This window comes from Notothenia rossii (genome assembly GCF_949606895.1).
Source record: "Notothenia rossii genome assembly, chromosome: 7".
Lineage (NCBI taxonomy): Eukaryota > Metazoa > Chordata > Actinopteri > Perciformes > Nototheniidae > Notothenia > Notothenia rossii.
The window spans coordinates 60,924,809-60,945,610 of record NC_136905.1 but is presented as its reverse complement, the minus strand read 5'-3'; the positions used below and the strand labels follow the sequence as shown (position 1 = coordinate 60,945,610).

Below are 20,802 nucleotides of genomic sequence, written 5' to 3'. Positions count from 1 at the left end.
GTAAGTTTCACATCAGACAGGAAGCCCTGACTTCAAAATAAAAGCCCTGACTTCAAAATAAAAGACCCCCAACTTAGTCTCTTTTTTCCAGAAGAATAGCAAATAATCGAAAAATAGATCATATTCAACTGCAAATTGATGTAGGTTAGGATTGTCAGAATTGAAAAATATCTTCAGATTTATGTTCTACACGCCAAAATACGTTATATGAACACCCCTCTCGATCGATTTACAAAAAAAAAAATAGTATTGCCCGCCTGTAAGTCGCTTTGGATAAAAGCGTCTAACAAATTACATGTAATGTCATGAATGATTGGGCACCGAGAAATAGTGTATGTTTTGTTATCAGGAAAAGAGATGACGTGAAGCCTTCGATATTTGTATGTAAAATATATTGAAACCAAAGGGAAACCAACCGGATGGCCCTGGACAATGGGCTTCATCCTGCATACGCTTGGCTAGCTGGTGCCTCTGTGGCCGGTTGATTTGGTTTTGTTTGTTCTTTGGTTCAAGGACAAATCGCCACTACAGATAAATGCAGGCTTCAAAAAGAGAACAATCTTTTGATGTATCTTTTTTCTATAAAAGTATATAAAGATTCAGTCTTAATCACATTGTCCTTAAGTATAATAATCAATGGAATGTTCTAGTTTGGCTTGCTAAACATCACACATTTTATTTAGTCAATATTCAAATTCAGTTTCATCTTATGAAAGGTATGTGTAAAGAATCAAAATCCAATCTTTTTAAACTGACTAGGGTCATAGTGTGAAGGCCCCAAATCAATTTGAGTCTCTTAATCTATTCGAATATATATATTTTTGGCACTTGGAAGATCATCTTCTCTTATAGATTATCTGTTTTTGTCTCAAAATATAATACATCATTTATGTTGTTACGTTAATATCTTATCAATCATAAATGACAGGCAGCAACTGTCCGAGCATCTCGTGTCCAGTCACATGGATGAATGAAACCAATACAATGATTCAAGAGGAGCCACAGATGCTGCTGCGTGCATTTCTTCATATGACACTCTACTGCCATCATGTGGAGGAAAGCAATAGTGCAGAAATAAAGATCAATTATTAGAAAGATTAGGAAGCACAGGACAACAAAGATTGTGTGTGTGTGTGTGTGTGTGTGTGTGTGTGTGTGTGTGTGTGTGTGTGTGTGTGTGTGTGTGTGTGTGTGGACCTTTAGTAGCGTACGCCTCTGCTATCATGGACAGCCTGTACACAGGAGCCCCCCCCAGCTGCATGTCCTCCAGGATCACCCTTCTGTAGTGACCTGTCAATACATCATTATGGAGAAATATGTAAATACACCAGTATTATACACATACAACTAGGGCTGCAAAAAATTATGAAACGCAATTATTTTGACTGATTTGCAATCGCGATATGATTAACGATATTTGAAAGATTAATCATTTTGCCTCATTATTCTCATTTATATTAAAACAAACATCTCTGCAGATCCACAATGTGTCCTTCAAATGGTATCAAAGAATTATATACAGCCTTTTACAAATATTATGCTTCTTGCGATGTGACAATTCTACAAGCCCTTTAGGCGATAAGAAGAAATGATATAATTATGCAGCCCTACCTTACAAAGATCTATCTTTTTTGATGGGAAAATGAATCCCAAATGAATAAACACATATTTTTGCTCTTACCTTTAGCGCTATTTATCAATGTATATTGTTTTGGTGCGAGCTGCCCAGTATTGGCGATATTGGCCATAGAGGAGTATGCCTTTTCTCCAATGTAATGGAACTGAATGGCACTCTAGTGGTGCTCAAAGCGCCAACAAATAAATACATTTGAAAAACTAAACAGCAATGTCTCTTTTCAGATATAAAGACTTTGTGACAGTTTCATTTAGAAACTATTTTCTTTATACCAAACTACATCCACCAATGACTTAGCATGAGCCCCTTGTCCATGAGTAGGAGCACGCTTCTTCTAAGCAGTGATACGGTTGGTTCCTAAATGAAAAAGCTCACAACAATGTCTGTGAATTATCACGAGCAACTGGGCGTGGATTTGTGGGACGAGACATTACTCAGAACTGTGTCAAATGTTCATTCTTGGCTTTGAACACAAGCCGAGCGCCAAGTAGTTCTATTATATTGGAGATAATGCAATTCAGATACCAAGTGACACACACTAAAATAGTCTATTATGATACATAGAACTACAGGGAAGTAAAACACATTTCAGTTATTGATGTGGTCCGTCCCTTTACTGACATTACACTGCGAGCAAACTGTGGATATATGTAAATAAAGCGAACCATAGGAGCATGTAGGTTACCTAAAGCGTCTCGGTGTTCTCCCTCCACATAGCACAGCTTGGCCATCAACAGGCTGGCTTCCTGGAGGTAATCGGCCTGAAAGAGAGACAAATAACACTATTTATCTCTTTTTAATGTCGTTGACTTCATTGTGCTTGGTTTCCGTCTGCAGATGTTTTTTCTACTGATGTTAAAACCTTAAACGAATCCTTTTCTGTGGCCGTAAATATGTTACAGAAACCAAAACTCCATAAGTAAAATGAATAGGGAACAATATGAAAGAAAATAAACAAGTTATATTAATCTGTTGTTAGTCAATTGTCGCCTATGTCTTCCTCCACAGTTACCTTGAGGTTCCCTCTGTCCAGAGCAGCAGTCAGGTGTTTCCTGACCTCCACCAGTTTAGGTCGCGGGCCCCTGGGACTGGCCCCCTGTTTGATGGGGTTCTCCTTCAGGTACGTCTGAAGCTTGCATTCTCCCAGCAACAACTCCCCTAGGTCATCTACACACACACACACACACACACACACACACACACACACACACACACACACACACACACACACACACACACACACACACACACACACACACACACACACACACACACACACACACACACACACACACACACACACACACACACACACACACACACACACACACACACACACACACACACACACACACACACAACTTGATTATCCAAAAAGTTGGTGATTATACTTCTGTCAATCACCTTATTGTTTAGAAGACTAACTGTCGTATCTGTATCAAAGTTCGAAGGTCAATCTAAGGGTATAAAAAAACAATGAATTTAACATTTGAAATCTAAATAAGATCGCTCTCTAATGACAATGTGACCACTTTAGGGTTCAGTTTATTCATGTATATCTACAACGTAGGTATTGTAAATACATGTCGATTTGACATAGAGAAACAATTCAGTGCTTACACACATACCGGGCAGATTAAAGTACGGCCTAAGCTTCTGAAGCTTGTGACTGTGTTGAGAGGTTCAGAGTGTGAAACCAGCAGTAATCCTGTTGCTGATGCCAGCCAGTGACCGGGCTCATACCTCTCAGGAGCCACATTACATTCCACCATGGCAGCATTTGTTCATAGAAACACTCTGCAACATTCACATGTCCACAGTTGTAAATGTGTCGGTAAGGTTGGTTTTGGTAACATATCTAACAAATAATGAGTAGTCTATAATATAATCACATGTATTCTATATGTAACATTTTGAAACGTTTTCTCTTAAATATAAAGGAAAATATGTTTTTTCAAGGTTGCAAAGCTTTATACAATTATTTGAATGAAATCTTTTTGTCATCAGGGGATTTTCTGTCTTACAGTTTAAAGATCTAACAACATTTCTGTAATGGTGACACATGTTGGGTAGGATATCATACTGTTTACATGTTTTTTAAATGCATTTGTTAGCACTCTTTCCAATTAGCCCTGTTTCTCACTTGAGGCCAGGAAAAGGCTAGTCTCTGTGACCTTTTTACCTGTGCTGGAATATCATGATCTGATATATATGAATGCACCTGCCCATCAAGTTAGATGTCGCCTATCACAGTGCACTGAGATTTGTTACTAATTGTAAAGCACTTACTCATCACTGTACCCTGTATGCCAGGGCAGGTTGGCCTTCACTTACTATTCGGAGACTCAGTCATTGGTACATGTTCATATATAAAGCCATGTTGGGTAAACTCCCATCTTACATCTGCTCTCTGATCAAACAGAGAGTTGCAGGTAGCTATTGCCTGAGATCACATGATGTGGCTTTGTTACATGTGCCAAGTGCAAGGACTGACTCAGGCACGAAAGCTTTTATGTGTGCAGCTCCTCTTGCTTGGAACAGTCTTCAAAAAGATTTGAAACTGAGCAAATTGTCTCCAGTGCCTGTTTTTAAAGCTCGGATAGGTGCAATGATACTTGAAACTGTTGGTACTTGTCAATGTCTCTAGGTATGTAAATGTAGCCCTGTAAATACGATGTCCTTTAGTGTTATCCAGGGCCGTGGGAAGTAGGGGTGCTGAGGGTGCTGCAGCACCCCCTGGTGGAGGACAGGGGATCTGCACTTCCACAAGATATAATACCAAAAAAAACGAATTTTCAACCTTGATGTAACAACATTCATAATAAAGTAAAGATAACACCCTTTTTTCAACCCGGTTACATTTTCCATTTGCCCTGTACGATGGGCGCTGTAGTGATGAAAGTGAGGGATGTTGGCTTATCAGGTGCCCGCAGCTCACAGCCAAAGTGAGAGAGAAAGAGAGAGGGGATACCGCGGGGATACGTTATCTCAGTGAGTCTATCTCAGTGAGTCTCAAACGTTTTGATCACAATTTATGTAAACAAATATTTCCAAGGTACACCTTTATAATTATTAGGATAAATCAAAACAGGTTTGAAATCATTCCAATGTATACTATAGGACAGTAAACCAAAAATATCGTTTAAAACTGGAGAGATTTAAAATATGCCTAAATAAATAAATGTTAACTGGTAAAATAAGATATGAATGAACAATACAAATAAAATAAGTTACATTTATTTGTTATTGGCTATGGTAGGTTATTGGAAATGTTCACATACTTATTGGATTAATAAAATGCAAACCGATCTGTTGTACCCCCTAGATCAGTCTCTAGTAATTGGGCGCTCAAAGTGCACCAGATTGAAGCATTTGACTTTAAAATGTTAAAAAAATCTTCCCAGGGGGGCACCACCGGACCCCCCTAGAGGATGTGAAGTCCACCCCTCCAATTAAAACATGTTACAATACTAAATACATTTGAAATCTTGTTATATAAGCTGTCCACCATGTCAATATGTTTCTCTGTTTGTAGTGTATTGGTCTTTTGTAGAGGTTTTTCATTGCCAGCTAAAATCTTGCCTATATGGCAGCACATTGGTCAGAACCAGCCCTGGTGTCATCCCCACAGCACCCCCCATTTGAAACATGTTCCCACGGCTATGGTGTTATCTGTTGTTTTGTGTTCATGTTGTAACCTACTTGCTGACAGGTCTCCCTTGAAAAAGAGATCGATTATCTTAATGGGACCACCTGGTCAAATAAAGGTTTGAATGAATGAAAAAATGCCGTTTACAATTCAGCATCAGCATCATCGAGGAGTTTGACAGCTATCATGTAGCATCACGCCTGCTAGCCACACAGCGAAGTTAAGTGAAGCTAGACTCTGCGAAGCGAAACCATTACTGAAATTAGCGCAATTTAAAACGTGTGTACGATACATAGGGGCAGGGCTAATGTTAAAGCATACCACTAATACATATAATATTCTAGATACAGTCAATTCGACATGATGAAGTTCTCAACTGAAGGACATATTACCCACTTTAAGAAAGGTAAAACTATTGTGATCTTGATATGAAGGTTTTTTGTATGTCGATAATAGGCGACTGAATAGTTTATCATTGAAGTTAATTTAATACATTCACCTAATGACAGGTGTTTGTAGTTCCGCTTGACAGGAGAGGGCAGAACTATAACAGGAACTAAGCTAAGTTCTCCTTATCTAAAAATCAAAGTATCTCATTGTGTACACACACCATACTGCCCAAATGTGGTTAAATCCTCTGTGAAAAGGAATAATTCTGGTACTTGACCTTTGCTAGCTAACTAGCTGTCACCACAGCACAGTGCAGTAAAACTCCCAGGCTCGGCTTCTTCTGTCAGGAAGTGCCGAGGACTGAGAGCAGGGAGCAGGCCTTACAGACTGAATGAACCAAACACCCGCACACTGCTTACCGTTTGATATGAGTTTGGCCGAGAGCTGTCGTACTAGCTCCGGTATCTTGTCCCATTGACTCTCTGAACGGCACCGCTCTATCTCGGTCTCCAGTCGTGAGCCTGACTTCCTTGCTGTCATTTTTGAGAGTGGGCTCGCCTGGACCAAAACACCACAGGAGGAGAATCCCTCTCGCTGTACAGGAGACAAGCTACCGTGAAGTACAAAGACAGCTTCCGCTCAATACTTTCAAAATCAAGCTTCAAAAACCAATGGTTACAAGTTTATGAAAATACAAAAAATCAAGTTACTTTCCCGTACTGTGTATGGTTATAGTTTAAAAACATTATTTATTTAGATTTTTTCTATAACTGTTTATGCTTCCTCTTAATATCTAACTAATTGCATTATTTATGCGTTGTTTTCTTTCTCTAGAGTCTAGATGCACACAGTCACACTCACTAAATGTCCCCAAATATTGATCAACAGTTAGTCTAATACATTTTTATTTCTTGTTACTTGTATACAAAATATGCAGCAAAACAGTTATCAACAGTTATTCTTTAGCAAGGAAGGCTTTTATTCTGAAAAAGTCAGATAGGAAGTGAGTACGCAGTACCCAGACAACCACATCGTTGTGAGGTGGAAGGAGTGACTGCGATGGCAGATTTGTCGTTGTATTTAACGAATGTGAATGTTTCACTGGGGCAAACTATGGAAACTGATAAGGTGAGTCCGTGTTATACTACCTTTTTCAGGTTTCTTGTTTGTGAATGATAAAACACTGACTTTTTGTATTAACAGTGGATTACTTCCTTAGCCGCGAAGCTAACCGTCAACAAACAAACAAAGTAGCTAGCTAATAAGCTAACTTAAACTTTTTTTAAAACATTTGAGACTATTTACTTGATTTACCGTACTTTTTAGTTGCACCATATTAGTAAATGTACTTCTTATCAAGTTAGTGAACTACTTTGTATGTAGTTGAGTTTGTCATGTTTTACTTTTTACGAGTTCATTGTGCCAAATATGCAGCTAGTGTGGGAGGGCACATCAAACACCATGCACATATCTGTTAGCATGCTCGCGCCTTGTCTAAAAGCAATAACAAATAACTATTCATAAAATATTCTATATGACTAATTTCACTGGTGATGAAATTATATACACGTATGGTCTGTCCTGACAGGGTCTAAAAGGAGAGACAGACCTTGAGAGGGTGGAAATGGGAGACTCTGTGGGGAGGCAGGGCAAAGTGAAGGTTCCTCGCAGGACCATCTTCTTTGCCAGTGGAGAGACCATGGAGGAGTACAGCACCGATGAAGAGGAGGAAGTGGAGGAGCCTGTGAAGAGAGATGTCTTACCTGATACGGTTTGAAACTCACTTTACTGAAACCAACAGGATTGCAAAGACTCTAAACAAGCCTCAGATCTACGGCATATCCCTTGTGAAGTGTTAGAGCAATCTTACTGACCTGTCATATGCAATCCATTACAATGTGGCTATTAACCTCAATACATAAGAAGCCTAAAACATCAGCAAATAGCCTCAAATGTGTTGGATATATTAAAAACAATTTGACTTTGGCTTCTGCTCGGGATGTTATTTGGAAATACAGTGGTGGAGTCAGCATTATAAATCCTTTATTCACCCGGCAGCAATCATTTTACAGCAATACAACAGTCAAATAAAAAGGCTGTTAAGTTGAATCGTGCAGTTCCTTATCACTACACTGCAGCTTTAGAAAACATGACTCTGTGTAGAACAGAAACTAAAGATATGTTGCATTATTGATTTTTCTGGCAATTATTTCCTTAATTAATGGTATAACATTTAAGAAAATAGTGATAAATGTCAGTCGGAAACAAAAGGCATGTCCTTTATTATGATATCAAACAGAGAGAAACAGACAATCTTCACATATGAGAAGCTGAAAAAAGCCCTTTTGCATTAAAAATGATGTTTATGATTAAAAGTGAATATAATTGTTGTGGTTTTTCCCTGCCAAACAACTAATCAATTATTCATTTTCAAAGTGGTATCCTCAGCAATCTGCCAGGTGGTCCGAAAAATAATTAGTTAAAGTGTGCAGTATCATAAAAAGTGCAATGTATTTAAGTGGAAGAGTTTTAATTTACAATAGTTCCAAAGTGTTTCAAGCCTAAGCATACTTATTATTACAATTATGAGGGGGTCCTTGGAAAATGTCCCTTTCTTCTAATCATGAGTCCCGGCCCCCTCAACATTTGAGAACCTCTGCTTCAATAATGTGATGATGTGTTCTTAGGTCAATGGTGTTCGTTTGTGTTTTAAATGTTCATGTTCTCCTAATTTTAGTCCAAACTGACCTGGGGTCCATACTTCTGGTTCCACATGTGGAGAATGGGCACTTCTACTATCTCAGGTAAAGAAGATCTGTCAGTTGGCACTCATGACAAATACCAATCACACCTGGTTCGGAAATGTCAAGAGATTTTTAGAGTTGTTCCAGACCAAGTCAATCATTACAATGTTATAAATACTCTGCAGAAATACTGGGAAATTAGCAAACGTACAAATAAGATGCTTTAAATTCAAACGTTTATAGCTTGAATTTGTATTCCTTCATATTAAAAGGTTGAAGAAGATATATATATAATGAGTGTATTTTTCTGTTCTGTAGTGTGTGACTTCATGGGAGAGAGACTGGCTTCACTGTTTGGCATCACTTCTCCTAAATACCAGTACGCTATAGATGAATACTACCGCATAAAGAAAGAGGTAGGACACATGTGCACACACATCCTTGAGTTTCATTGCAATGTATATGTATTTATATAAGGGATGATTATTTTCTCAATAATGACCTGCTTGCTGCAAATTACTAAAATTATTACACGTCTTCGTACTTAATAAAATAATAATTTGACTCCACAATAGTCAATTAAAAAAGATTTGATTGATTTTAAAATTATAGTATTTTTTCCCTTTGACCAAAATAGTCTGTTGTACTGTGCATGACTTTTTCTTTTCTTTACTGGGGACAGTTTAGCCATCAATAATGCAAAGTTTCATGCTGTCCACAAATATAAAAATGAATATTGAAAAAGTATTTCATGGTGTTTTCTGGTAGAGGAAAACGAATTATGTTTTGGGATATAACTGATGTAAAATTGACCGGACTTCTTTTTCTGCGGATTGATGTGACCACACATAGTCTTTTGATCGGAGCATCCTTAGCAACGGTCTGCTATCGAAAAAGAGCAGATGGCTGAATGTCCAAATTGACAAATCAGAATCAAGTGTTCAACTAAGCCGTATAATAAGTAAATATATATAAAGTCACACCTTTTTAAACCTGTTTGCGCAATGGCTGGAGCGGGAACACAAAAACCAAATGTCAAACAATAGATAAGTAGTACTAAAAGCAACACACTCCACTGTCCCGCAGGAGGAGGAGGAAGAGGAGGAGAACCGTCTGGCTGACACTGCGGAGCGTCGCTTTGCGGACCAGCGCAGTGGCGAACAGGACGACCCCCACCCTGCCACCGTGGAGCAGCCGGAAGCTTCCAGAGCCTCCTTTGTAAACATTAGTTTCGAGCTGGAACCTGAAGCTCCTCTCAGCACCGCAGAGACCAACAGAGTCCCCTCCCCCCTGCCCTCATGAAAACTCCCACATTTCCCTCCGTTACAAGTCTGAAAACATACATTTACTTTGCTTTATAGATTATTAATACTGTTATTGTTTCATTTGATAGTAGTCAGTGCAGGGAAAAATACAAAGGGCTGTAGCAGTGACTGCACTCGCTGTACCTGTGAATTTAAAGGGCATTTCAATCCTATGCAAGACCGAGAGGTATCTTTGAACTATTTTGTGGACCAGAAAAAGGTTCAATTGAGAAAGGGGAAATAAAGGCTGGATGTTAAACTGTTTGAGAAATAGATCATTCCTCCCTGAGCATGAACACACACACGATTCTACTACTGGATATATGCAAAGTCAGACATTTCATAACATTAGCCACGTTTGTAGAGACACCACCCAAGTTATGGCGTAGGGTTAATCCAACATCTACATTCACAGCAGTAAGATTTGCTTTCACATATTAGCTAATAATATCTATCTAGCATATGCATCTTCCTGCAGTTGTTCTATAATATCTGTACTTAGCAGCATATACTAACTGATTTCGTGGCTCTCCTGCAAAGAATTATCACTAAGATCCAATTCATCTCTGTGCCTAGTGTATTGATAGGCTTAAAAAACCTCCTGGTCACTATAGTGTCTTTTAAGATGAAGATGAGTGTTGCACCACTATTGTGCAGATGGATCTATGTCATTGAGATTTGGAGCCATGTAAGAAGTAGCAGTTTTTGTTCAAATGTACTTTAATACTCAAAGAAACATTACAATTTATTTGTACTTCTTTCTATGTAAACATTGTGATTCTGTGATGGTATCAATTGACAAAAGAAACAACCTATGGTAATTGTTTTCTTCAAGAAAGGGCTAATATTGGCAGATATTGATTTAGTTATACAATCTGATGGTACTCAAATGTATTGTTGACGAATGATCTACACTATTGCCTTCATGTTGTTGTTGAGGGTTCATCTCAAAGTGTCCTTGTTGTAGCGTCTGAGTGTAGCAGCGTAATGCTGAGACTGAGCTATCGTAAGCTGCTTATTGATACTTGTATCCTCCCACATGGCTGAGTGACATCACATCTCAGCCTGGAATGGTTCAGATTCTCAGAAATGACAATGATCTAGTTCAAGAAGAGATTTATATATGGGCTTTAAAGAAGTAGTGAGAGCTAGATTGCAACATATCAGTATGTTAATAACACTGGGTGAAGGTCTGTCTGTAGGCAATGAAGGATATTAGTTGTGCTTTTTAAATGTATAAAAAGTTCCAATGTGCTAAAGTTATTTTAACAATCCTTTATTGAATATGTGTGTATACATATTTATATTTTCTGTGTTAATAAAACCGTTAAACATTCAAAAGGTTCTTCTGTTTTTAATTTGAAAAAAACTATTAAAGGTTTAAAGCAACTACAGGTACAACATTGATTGACAAAAACTATATATATATATATACACAGAGAAAACAAGGTGACTAACAGAACTTAACATTAGATTTATATATATATATTAATGTTTCTCGCCTCTTCACTAACAAAACAATCCCTGTAACACTGGGGAAAACTATAAAGAGAGAAACAATTAAAATGGTGGGATAAGGAAGAAGTGAAAAACAAATAGCTGTCCCATTGTATTCTAAAGGAATCAAAACCCTCTTTGTACTACTCCAGAAGGTTTTGTTAACGGCAGCCTTATCATTTACTGTTTTCAATTACTGATATAGAAAAGGAAAATCTCAAGGAGTTACAAATATATATATATATATATATATATATATATATATATACACATATGTAATTTTTAAGTGGTTGTTTTAGGTTGACATGGCAACCTACATACAGTTGCAAGAAAAAGTATGTGAACCCTTTGGAATTACCTGGATTTCTGCATAAGTTGATCATAAAATGGAGGAAGTCACTGCTGTCCAGAAAAAACATTGCTGCACGTTTGAAGTTTGCAAAAGAGCACCTGGATGTTCGCAAAAATATTCTGTGGACAGATGAAACCAAAGTTGAGTTGTTTGGAAGGAACACACAACGCTATGTGTGGAGAAAAAAAGGCACATCACACCAACATCAAAACCTCATCCCAACTGTGAAGTATGGTGGAGGGAGCATCATGGTTTGGGGCTGCTTTGCTGCCTCAGGGCCTGGACAGATTGCCATCATCGACGGAAAAATGAATTCTCAAGCTTATCAAGACATTTTGCTGGAGAACTTAAGGCCATCTGTCCACCAATTGAAGCTCAACAGAAGATGGGTGATGCAACAGGACAACGAGCCAAAGCACAGAAGTAAATCAACAACAGAATGGCTTCAACAGAAGAAAATACGCCTTCTGGAGTGGCCCAGTCAGAGTCCTGACCTCAACCCAATTGAGATGATGTGGCATGACCTCAAGAGAGCGATTCACACCAGACATCCCAAGAATATTGCTGAACTGAAACAGTTTTGTAAAGAGGAATGGTCCAAAATTCCTCCTGACCGTTGTGCAGGTCTGATACGCAACTATAGGAAACATTTGGTTGAGGTTATTGCTGCCAAAGGAGGGTCAACCAGTTATTAAATCCAAGGGTTCACATACTTTTTCCACCCTGCACTGTGAATGTTTACATAGTGTGTTCAATAAAAACATAAAAAAATAAAAGAATGTGTGTGGTTTTAGCTTAAGCAGACTGTGTTTGTCTATTGTTGTGACTTAGATGAAGATCAGAACACATTTTATGACCAATTTATGCAGAAATCCAGGGAGTTCCAAAGGGTTCACACACTTTTTCTTGCAACTGTATGTATGTCCAATATTCGTCTACCTTTTTAATCTTTTTTCTGTGTTTTCAAATGAACTTAAGCAAAACAGTGAGCCATCCATTATAGCCACTTTCAATTGAATTTGACAGTCATTTAAAGGACATTTCTATTATACAAAGAAAAGTGAAGCATGTAGGCATTGTGAGGAAAGGAATTTTAAGGAAACATTTATTTAAAAAAAGGTCAAAGACAAAAACACATGTATTACAAAAAGCACTGTCTCCTCCTTCCATCAATCCATTCATTTCTCCAGGCTCTGGGAAACAGGAAGTGTTCAGTGCTTTCATCTTGGGAGTGAAATGTTGGTACCAGGAGCGTCTCTTCTGCCACATAATCTTCAGTTGTCGTCCAGATCTGCCATGCTGCTGCTGCCGTCGTTGTCGCTGGCAACCAGCACCTCTCTGTTCTCGTAGGTCCAGAAGCCATTGAGGTCGATCAGGATGCTGGTGACTGTGTCGCCCTGGCAACTGTTCACCAAGTCCTGGAGGGTGATCTTGTAGGGGTCTTTAGGCTTCACCATGTCGTAGATCTCATCCTGAGGAGAGGCAGCGATCAGAAACGGAATTCTTCACCCAAAAACCCCAAAAAGTCTGGATTTGTGTGAACTTTACCTTTACATCCTGGAACGTGACCTGCTCCTGTCCGTGGAGTTTCATCTGCTCCTGAATGGCCTGGAGAACAGAACATGCAACAGCATCACAGATGTGTGTATTCTTGTATTTCTGACGCGCATACAAATATACAAGGAATGTAGTCTAGCCTTAAAAAATAAATAAATAAATAAATAAGAAAACAAATAAAATAAATAATAATAATTTTTTTTAAAAGGAATGAGAGGATCTAGGATGAGAATTTACCCTGAAGAAAAAGTTGAGGGAGAACACGTTGAGGTATCCTCGATTCTCCATGTCCAAAAGTTTGAAAATGTACTGCAACGCTGCCGGCTCCTTCCTGTTCTCCAACGCCAACACAAAGTCTAGATAGGTCTTATAGTCCTGAGGTAAAGGAAGAGACACACAATTACTCATTCTTAATCTACATGTACAACTTAGACCCAGGACACAAGAGTCCGTAACATAAAAGGATGCATAAGAGGAGAGGTATTCTCAAATGAATAAAAAGTCTAAACCCTGTTCACCATGCCATTTCTGTCTTTTTGTTAGACATCGCTCTGCAACACTATTGATTAGAAACCACTAGAGCAGGGGTCGGCAACCTTTTTGATATGAAGTGCCATTTAAAAAAAAAAAATTGATCAGCGTGCCAACGATCGAGAATTATCAACGGGGGGGGGGGGGGGGGGCGGTTGAGGAGCTTGACGCTCGTGTTCTATCAGCAGAAGGGGGGGGGAGCCTCGCTGAGGGGAAGCAGTGTGTGGACCTGTCAGCGCAACTTACATGATGCCGAATTTAACACATTTAAATAATTGGTTTAAACCGCATAATAATAAGGACGATCGTCCGTTCTGTGATTTTCCAGAGCACACATGTTATGATATTAGGGTAATGCAGAGTGAGATGAGATCGCTGTCCCTTTAAGAGAGAGAGAGAGAGGGGTGTGGCTTGTGCATGTGTGTTTGTGGATGGTAGAGCGACAGTGAGGGAACGTGTCGTGTGTGTGTTTCTGGAAGTGAAACGAGGAAGCAGAAAAACAGAGGTCTGATGTATTTTGTGAAACAGAAGAACAGCTAAATAAATGCAACGGCCTCCCAAGAAGAGCTCGCCTCTCTCCAGTCATTTAAGCTAAAGTGGGTTATTGAACCTGAAGCGTGTTGCTTCTGCCCTCCTCGACTACGGTCTGGGAGCCGACAGGAAAGTTCAACACAGAGATGGCCAGTCCGCCCCTTTGTAGCATATTATTTCGATGAGAGATGAGCAGATCCCCACTGGGCTTTCAACTAAATACACAGCCACGCAAAAACTGTGGCATTTGTACAGCTCCTTATGGGTACTGCAATTAGTGAAGTGCTTTCCTCCGTGGTGAAACGATCAGCACTGCACCACGGAGGAAAGCGGCAGAAAGTCACATGGAGTTAAAGAGAGCGGGGCTGCGTTGCGTGCATGGCTTCCTTCTGCAGGTAACGAGGAGACGCGCTCTGGCGGCGGTCTCGTTAAGGATCCGAAAATACAATTTAAATATTTTGCACACTTATTCCACTTATTCCTAGTGTGCCACTGGTTACGGTGCCGCGTGCCAATGCTGGCACGCGTGCCAGGGGTTGCCGACCCCTGCACTAGAGTAACAATTGAGTTCCAGGACCTTTGTATGATAACTCTGTTTCTGATCGTACCATTTCTCCGTCGTAGGTGAGGCACTCCTGGAACACTCTGTCCAGGAAGACGGAGGTGAGCGTGGCAGTGCCGTAGCGTGAGAGCTCCTCTTTGCTCAGCATGCCGTTGTGGTCTTTATCCAGGTTCAGGTACTGGCCTGTAATGATACAACACATCATAACTGGAATCAACTTTGGTGGATGTTTGATTCTGCAAAACCAGCCAACTTGCAGTTTACTGTTATTTATGTCAAATAAATGTCATCACCTTTGACCACAATTTCAGTACAGCCGGCTGTGAGGCATACAAGTCCACAAGTAATGGAAACAAAATCATGACCAGTGACTTGCTCTAGTCTATCGTTTTTCCGGATTCCCTACACTGACAAAGCCAAGCTACTCTATTTCTGATGACTCAATATCCCAGTTTCTGCACCCACAAAAGTATTTTGGTTTGGTTAGTTCATGTAATATTTGATTGATAAGCCGACAACATTCCTTAGGATCATCGTGAAGACTTAATGAGAGACTGGAAGCCTGACATTCACGCTTAGACATTTTCTCACCGTAGACTCTGAGAGCCGAGGGGGCAGAGAACCAGTTGGACTCCTGACTCTCTTTAGACAGCTCCTCGTCTCTCAACTAGGAGCAGAGAGGAAGAGGAGAACAGAGAAAGAGAGAAGAAGAAAAACATGACATCAGCTGGTCTGTACACTGGTGGGAATATTGCCCTTACAATTTGATATAAGACAGTATTAATCCAGATAAAGAGCTACGATCCTCTTTTAAAGGTCCCATGTCATTTCTACTGATCATAATTCCATTGTTGAGGTCTACTAGAATAGATTTGCATTATTCAATGTTCCAAACTCACATTGGTTTCTCATACAGCCTCTCTATATATTATGTGTATTCACTCTCTGTCCTAAACGGTGGTGGACTCATCAGAACGGCTGTTCTGATGAGTCCATCACCGTTACAGCGGAACATCAGTGATTATGTGTTACAATGGCGTTAGCAACCAGAAAATGACACCAGTAAGGACAAACAGATGATAATGCTGTGTGGGGTCTGGGTGCCATGTTGGCGGGACGTTGCGCGGCTCGCTGCTGCGAGGAGCGGACAGTGTGAGCTGGCTTACTGGTGTCATTTCCTGGTTGCTGCTTGGGGTCAGCGAGACAGCGCGAAACTCAGCCTGAACTCATCCTGAGCACACACAAACACTTACAGCCGAAGTAAAAACAATAAGTGTGGCTTGATATTGAGTAAGAAAAAGGTTTATAATGCTGTGAGAATGGGTCTGCGGAGAGCATTTCTCCGCGATCCCAACTCGTCCATTACCAACGTTCACTGCGTTTGATAGTGACGCCAAGGGATCCTGGTGTGTGAGGAGCTCCACGGATTGGTCCATTTTGGACCAATGGCTCCCCGGGCGCCGTACATAATGGCAGCCCACTGCTCCTCACACTAGGATGGGTCAAATGCAGAGAAACTGTTTTGTTACATAGTACCTGTACTACGTAATGACAATAAGTTGAATCTTCAATCTTCTTCATTTGGGTATGGTCACGTCACTGTACCCAGCATCTCCAACGAGGCGTTCTGGGGCAGCATAGACAGGTCTTTTCTGTGTTAGAGTTTTACTCGCTACAGGGTGTACTTTGAGGGTTTGTGACCGTTTACATGCATAGTCACAGCGTACCTCCTTACCCCTCAACTATTCCAATCAAGGTTCCAGTACCTTGCTCCCTGCGTGTGCCTCTCCACCTCTGTTCCTCACTTCTTACCCCTTTCCCTCAACCTATCCTAAGGGAGTGCATGTACGTAGACGCGTTAGTTTTGCTGCTATAGGCTTAGACTGTCGGGGGAAACCTTACTTCTTCCTTCTGTCTGTCTGTACCTGTGTACTCTCATGATCCGAATAACCCAGCTTCCCCCAAATTGTCTTTTTAGTGTCTATATCTACGCCGGGATCCTGAGTTGAGGCTGATCCTGTTGCTGTGGTCCTGTGTTGTGGTCCTGTGTCCTGCATCCTGAGTTCTGGATCTGAGTCCTGGACTTCGAGTCGCGGCTGAACCTGTCACTGTGGTCCTGCCTGACTCTCACCAAACTACTTCCCTGATGGCTCCCACAAGATTGTTGACATCCTCTCGGATTCATCTTCTTATTATAGACACATGCATTTCCAAACATTCGGTCTACCTATGCTGTAAAATGTATTATCTCTTCGATTTACACACGGCATCTATTGCACGTCTGTCCGTCCTGGGAGAGGGATCCCTCCTCTGTTGCTCTCCCTGAGGTTTCGCCCATTTTTCCCTTTAAACTGTGGGTTTTCTCTGGAAGTTTTTCCTTGTACGATGTGAGGGTCTAAGGACAGAAGGTGTCGTATTGTCATACTGATATTCTGTACAAACTGTGCTGTTGTATTTGTTGTAAAGTGTCTTTAGTGTAAAGTATTTTTGTTGTATGTACTGCACTTTGGCTCGACCAAAAATCGTTTAAAAAATTTGCTATATAAAAATTACACTTGATTTGATTTGATAAAAAGCTACATAAAACACAAGGGGACGGGTAATAACCAGAAAAGCATGACATGGGACCTTTAAAATATGAGGTTTGGTCCTTTTACTGCCGGCTGGTAGTGTAGAAACCAAATCAACTTGTCACGTTTTATCACATATACCTACAACAACAAAAACGTTGACTTCTTAAAAAGAATTAGAGTAATAAAAAAGGTTCTACCTCCAATAAATCGTCCAGAAAACTGCAGGCTAATATATCCTGGATTTTGATCTTTCCTGAAAAAACAAAACAGACACACTCTCAGTAAAGGTAATAAGTAATGTATTATTTAATATTTTACTTTAAATGATACATTTGTATAATGTGTGTGATTCAGACTCACCTGTTCGGAGGGGGTCGAGGAAGAAAAAGAACTTCCTGACAGCGGTGCAGACGTAGAAGGAGTAGAAGGACTTCTCCAGTCCGTCCAGCTGAGGCAGAGTGGGGATCAGCTCCAGGATGTAGTTCTCCAGATCCTATTTCACAAAAATTATGTTTTTTTAAGAATCATTTCAGCGCATTGAAACAGTTTAAATGTGTCTTTAAGTGATGGAAGTGCCTACCGACTCTCTGAGGTGGCCCTGTCCTGCTACATCATACAGACTCAGGCCGATACGGGTCTGATGCAGCCACACTACAGACAGAAGAGAGTACAAGATAGTCACCAGTTCAGATGAATCCATGTCAGTAAACTAGGCTGGGAGATACTTAAACAAACTAATATAAAAGGGAAATATCCTAATATATGCTTAGAAAATATTTTGAGTTACGGTAAAGGAGCTTTTTGACATTTGTTTTGTACCTTCTAAAAAGGTATTTTATATATTAAACATGTAAAAAGAGGAAACATATGAAGGTCCGGACCTTTCCTCATGACGTAGTTGAAGAACTGCATGATGGAGATCCTGCCGTAGGGGTCGCTGTGGAGCAGCTTGGCGTACACTCTGGCTGTGAAGAATTTACTGAAGTAAAGAGAGGAGAGAAGGGGAGAGAAACTTTTATTTGATTTGATCTTACTCTATTTGATCTGAAAGCCCTTTGAATTTTCAATATTAGGTTTTTTGCCCTGGATACAGAACTATTTTAACGGGACCTTTTTCTTGACTTTTCGAGATTCAATCAGTCTTCTCTATTCACATCAAAGACCAGTTTCTATTAACATTAAAAAACATTTTTTTTAAATGTTTCAAATCAACATTTTTGGTTTAAGTTAATGCATAATTTGCAATTGTAAACACTACATAATTCCTAATAAAAAAATATTTGTCTTCATGGAATATTTCAACTGGGAAAATCTATGGTGATATATATGAGTTATTTGTTTACTCTATTCACCTGCAGTGTCTTGCAACATGTAAACAACTCATACATTATTCATCAATGGATCATTTTATAAACGTTGTTTATTCTTAAAATGAGTTTTTTCTCAAACTCCTCAATCTGTACTTCAGTAGCACAACAAAATAACTTTCCAGTAGTGACACAATTGTTTTGTTTTGCCTGAATACAGTCTTACCCAAAGGCAAGACACACTGACGCCTAAGGGATCTAAGAAGTGACAGCAGAGGGATTTCCCATAATGAGCCTTTGATCCAGCATGAATCCTTGGTGCAAACAGGAACACATCAAAAGACTGGCACAGGGAGGGGTGTTACCCAAACTGTGCAGTGCCAGTAAACCTCTACTTCCTGTTCCTCACCTGCACTTGGGCCCGGCCTGCTCCCCTACTTGCAGGTAGGCTTCATAGCTGATCATGGCCTCCTCCCCGCTCACTGGAGCCACCTGGTGCTTATCGAGCAGGAACCACAGGTTCTACAGGAACACAAGGAGGAAGAGAATACAGATATCAGATAAAACCCTACAATGTTGTTTCTTGTGTAGAAGTAGGTCATTATGTTGTGACTGACTGAAGTGTTTACCTGCAGTTCCTCATTATCCAGCAGCTCTCTGCTCTTCCTCTGCAGGAACACGGCTCTGGATTCCTCTCTCAGTTTCTGAAGTAACACTTCATCCTCTGCTGGTAGCTGCACAGCAATGTAATCCATCACAAGTTTTTCAATATGTCTACTGTACCCTTCAGCATTGTATTGTATGAGCATTTCATCACAGTTACTATCAAAACATCTGAGTTACAGTCATTAGACACCTTGAAGGAAAACTGCATTCACTAATTTTCTTCTTTCTGATGTAATATCTTTTTTTGTATCGTCATCTCAACGTGAGCTTGCGTAATAAACACGTCTTGAAAGAATGCGATGTTGCATTTTGAATATCCCAGTAAATCAAGTGTCATCACCATATATACATAATCAATTTTGATTAGATTTAATTTTGGGGACTGAGATGGATACTCGTCATAGTCACATGCCGATTTAACACAATCAGCTACATTTGTATCAACTCACAAAAGCAACTAAAATATTATAAGACAATTTCATCACTGGAGTCTCCAGTAGGGGATTGGACAGAAATGGTGATTCAGACATACCATTGGAAACTTTAAAATAAAAGTGTATCTTGAAGATGATGACATGTATCGTTGATCATTTAATCCGTACAGCAACCAAGATCAATGTATTGTTATGCCGGTACTAGTAACAAGTAAGTAGATTACATTCTTGAACATCCAGATGTTCTTTTTACATATTACTCTTTGAAATGTAATATTTAAGTGCACTTGTTTGGCAGATTCTTTGTTTGGGATTTAGTGATGCCAAGGGTTGAATCATTGGTCTTGTACCACAACACAATCAAAACGACATTAATGCAAACAGTTTTCATTGGGTTTGTATGTTATGCATCAATATAATACCCTGTAGTAAAATCGTGGGATGGTCTTGTAGGACTTGTCTTTGTCGCCTCCTTCCTTCCACTCTGTATAGTATTTGGTGAACAGCTCTGTTTCTTCTGCTTTCTTTTCCTCTTCGCTCCTCTCATCTGTAACGTCACACCAACAGTTAATGTTGACTTAGCTAACCGGCTATCAATCCACAGTAGCTAGCTTTAGCCGCCGGTATGTTACATTAGTTTACATTTTTGTCTCACCTTTTTTGGTGTTTGCTAATCTTCTTTTCAAAATATCCGACCAATGAGGTTGTTTTTCTTTAGCCATACTTGCTAAGAAGCCAATTAAATATTTCGTCAGTATATTTTAGCCATTCCAAAAGACAAAAATATGACAAAAGTAGACTTGTGTACTAAAGTAGCCAAGCTACCCAAAAGTGAGACAACGTCAAGTTACTGACTGAACAAGAGTAAGACTTCCGTTTTGAGTTTAATATTTCAAAATAAAAGTCTACTTTTGTAAATATTTGGAACATCTCATCGTCTAATGTTTGAGGATTAGCAAAAACGCAACGTATACATGTGAATTGATATTTATTCAAAAAAAATGCTGTAATATTGTGTATTTATATTTGTTATCTTTCTGTTTTAATTGACAACATGTTCGCCTTTATT

The 20,802-nt window shown here is 39.6% G+C and overlaps 3 protein-coding genes across 6 annotated transcripts in view; 1 reads left to right on the top strand and 2 right to left on the bottom strand.

Annotated features, from left to right (window-relative positions):
• Positions 1-6,279, bottom strand: part of ttc7b (tetratricopeptide repeat domain 7B) — a 40,681-nt gene extending 34,402 nt beyond the window's left edge. For all 4 annotated transcript variants that reach the window (XM_079693561.1, XM_079693562.1, XM_079693563.1 and 1 more), the window contains exons 1-4: positions 6,095-6,279; positions 2,649-2,803; positions 2,322-2,397; positions 1,198-1,290 (exon numbers count right to left, since the gene is read on the bottom strand). In XM_079693561.1, the coding sequence (XP_079549687.1) occupies positions 1,198-1,290; positions 2,322-2,397; positions 2,649-2,803; positions 6,095-6,215 (445 nt within the window). In that variant the 5' untranslated portion in view covers positions 6,216-6,279. The remainder of the gene's footprint in view (positions 1-1,197; positions 1,291-2,321; positions 2,398-2,648; positions 2,804-6,094) is intronic.
• A 370-nt stretch (positions 6,280-6,649) lies between these two features.
• fam177a1 (family with sequence similarity 177 member A1) lies at positions 6,650-11,064 on the top strand. The gene is made up of 5 exons (XM_079640310.1): positions 6,650-6,803; positions 7,264-7,446; positions 8,413-8,479; positions 8,738-8,835; positions 9,506-11,064. The coding sequence occupies exons 1-5, from the start codon at positions 6,735-6,737 to the stop codon at positions 9,719-9,721; spliced, it is 633 nt and encodes a 210-aa protein (XP_079496436.1). The 5' UTR covers positions 6,650-6,734; the 3' UTR covers positions 9,722-11,064.
• A 1,596-nt stretch (positions 11,065-12,660) lies between these two features.
• On the bottom strand, positions 12,661-20,595 carry ppp2r3c (protein phosphatase 2, regulatory subunit B'', gamma). Its single transcript, XM_079694405.1, has 13 exons — positions 20,389-20,595; positions 20,156-20,280; positions 19,263-19,367; positions 19,043-19,155; positions 18,208-18,305; positions 17,907-17,977; positions 17,687-17,819; positions 17,524-17,579; positions 15,345-15,420; positions 14,800-14,936; positions 13,367-13,504; positions 13,121-13,180; positions 12,661-13,044 (listed from the first exon to the last, which is right to left on the bottom strand). Exons 1-13 carry the CDS (start codon positions 20,453-20,455, stop codon positions 12,847-12,849), a joined length of 1,377 nt encoding a protein of 458 aa, XP_079550531.1. The 5' UTR covers positions 20,456-20,595; the 3' UTR covers positions 12,661-12,846.
• Positions 20,596-20,802: the final 207 nt, after the last annotated feature.

Excerpts from the sequence above, each read along its gene's own strand:
- ppp2r3c (XM_079694405.1), bottom strand. The coding sequence starts at position 20,455 with ATGGCTAAAGAAAAACAACCTCATTGGTCGGATATTTTGAAAAGAAGA. Across the intron at positions 18,306-19,042 it reads CAGGCCGGGCCCAAGTGCAG|TAAATTCTTCACAGCCAGAG; the intron begins GTGAGGAACAGG and ends TCTTTACTTCAG. Across the intron at positions 13,505-14,799 it reads TCACCTACGACGGAGAAATG|GACTATAAGACCTATCTAGA; the intron begins GTACGATCAGAA and ends CCTTTACCTCAG.
- fam177a1 (XM_079640310.1), top strand. The coding sequence starts at position 6,735 with ATGGCAGATTTGTCGTTGTATTTAACGAATGTGAATGTTTCACTGGGG. Across the intron at positions 6,804-7,263 it reads AAACTATGGAAACTGATAAG|GGTCTAAAAGGAGAGACAGA; the intron begins GTGAGTCCGTGT and ends CTGTCCTGACAG. Across the intron at positions 7,447-8,412 it reads GAGATGTCTTACCTGATACG|TCCAAACTGACCTGGGGTCC; the intron begins GTTTGAAACTCA and ends TCCTAATTTTAG.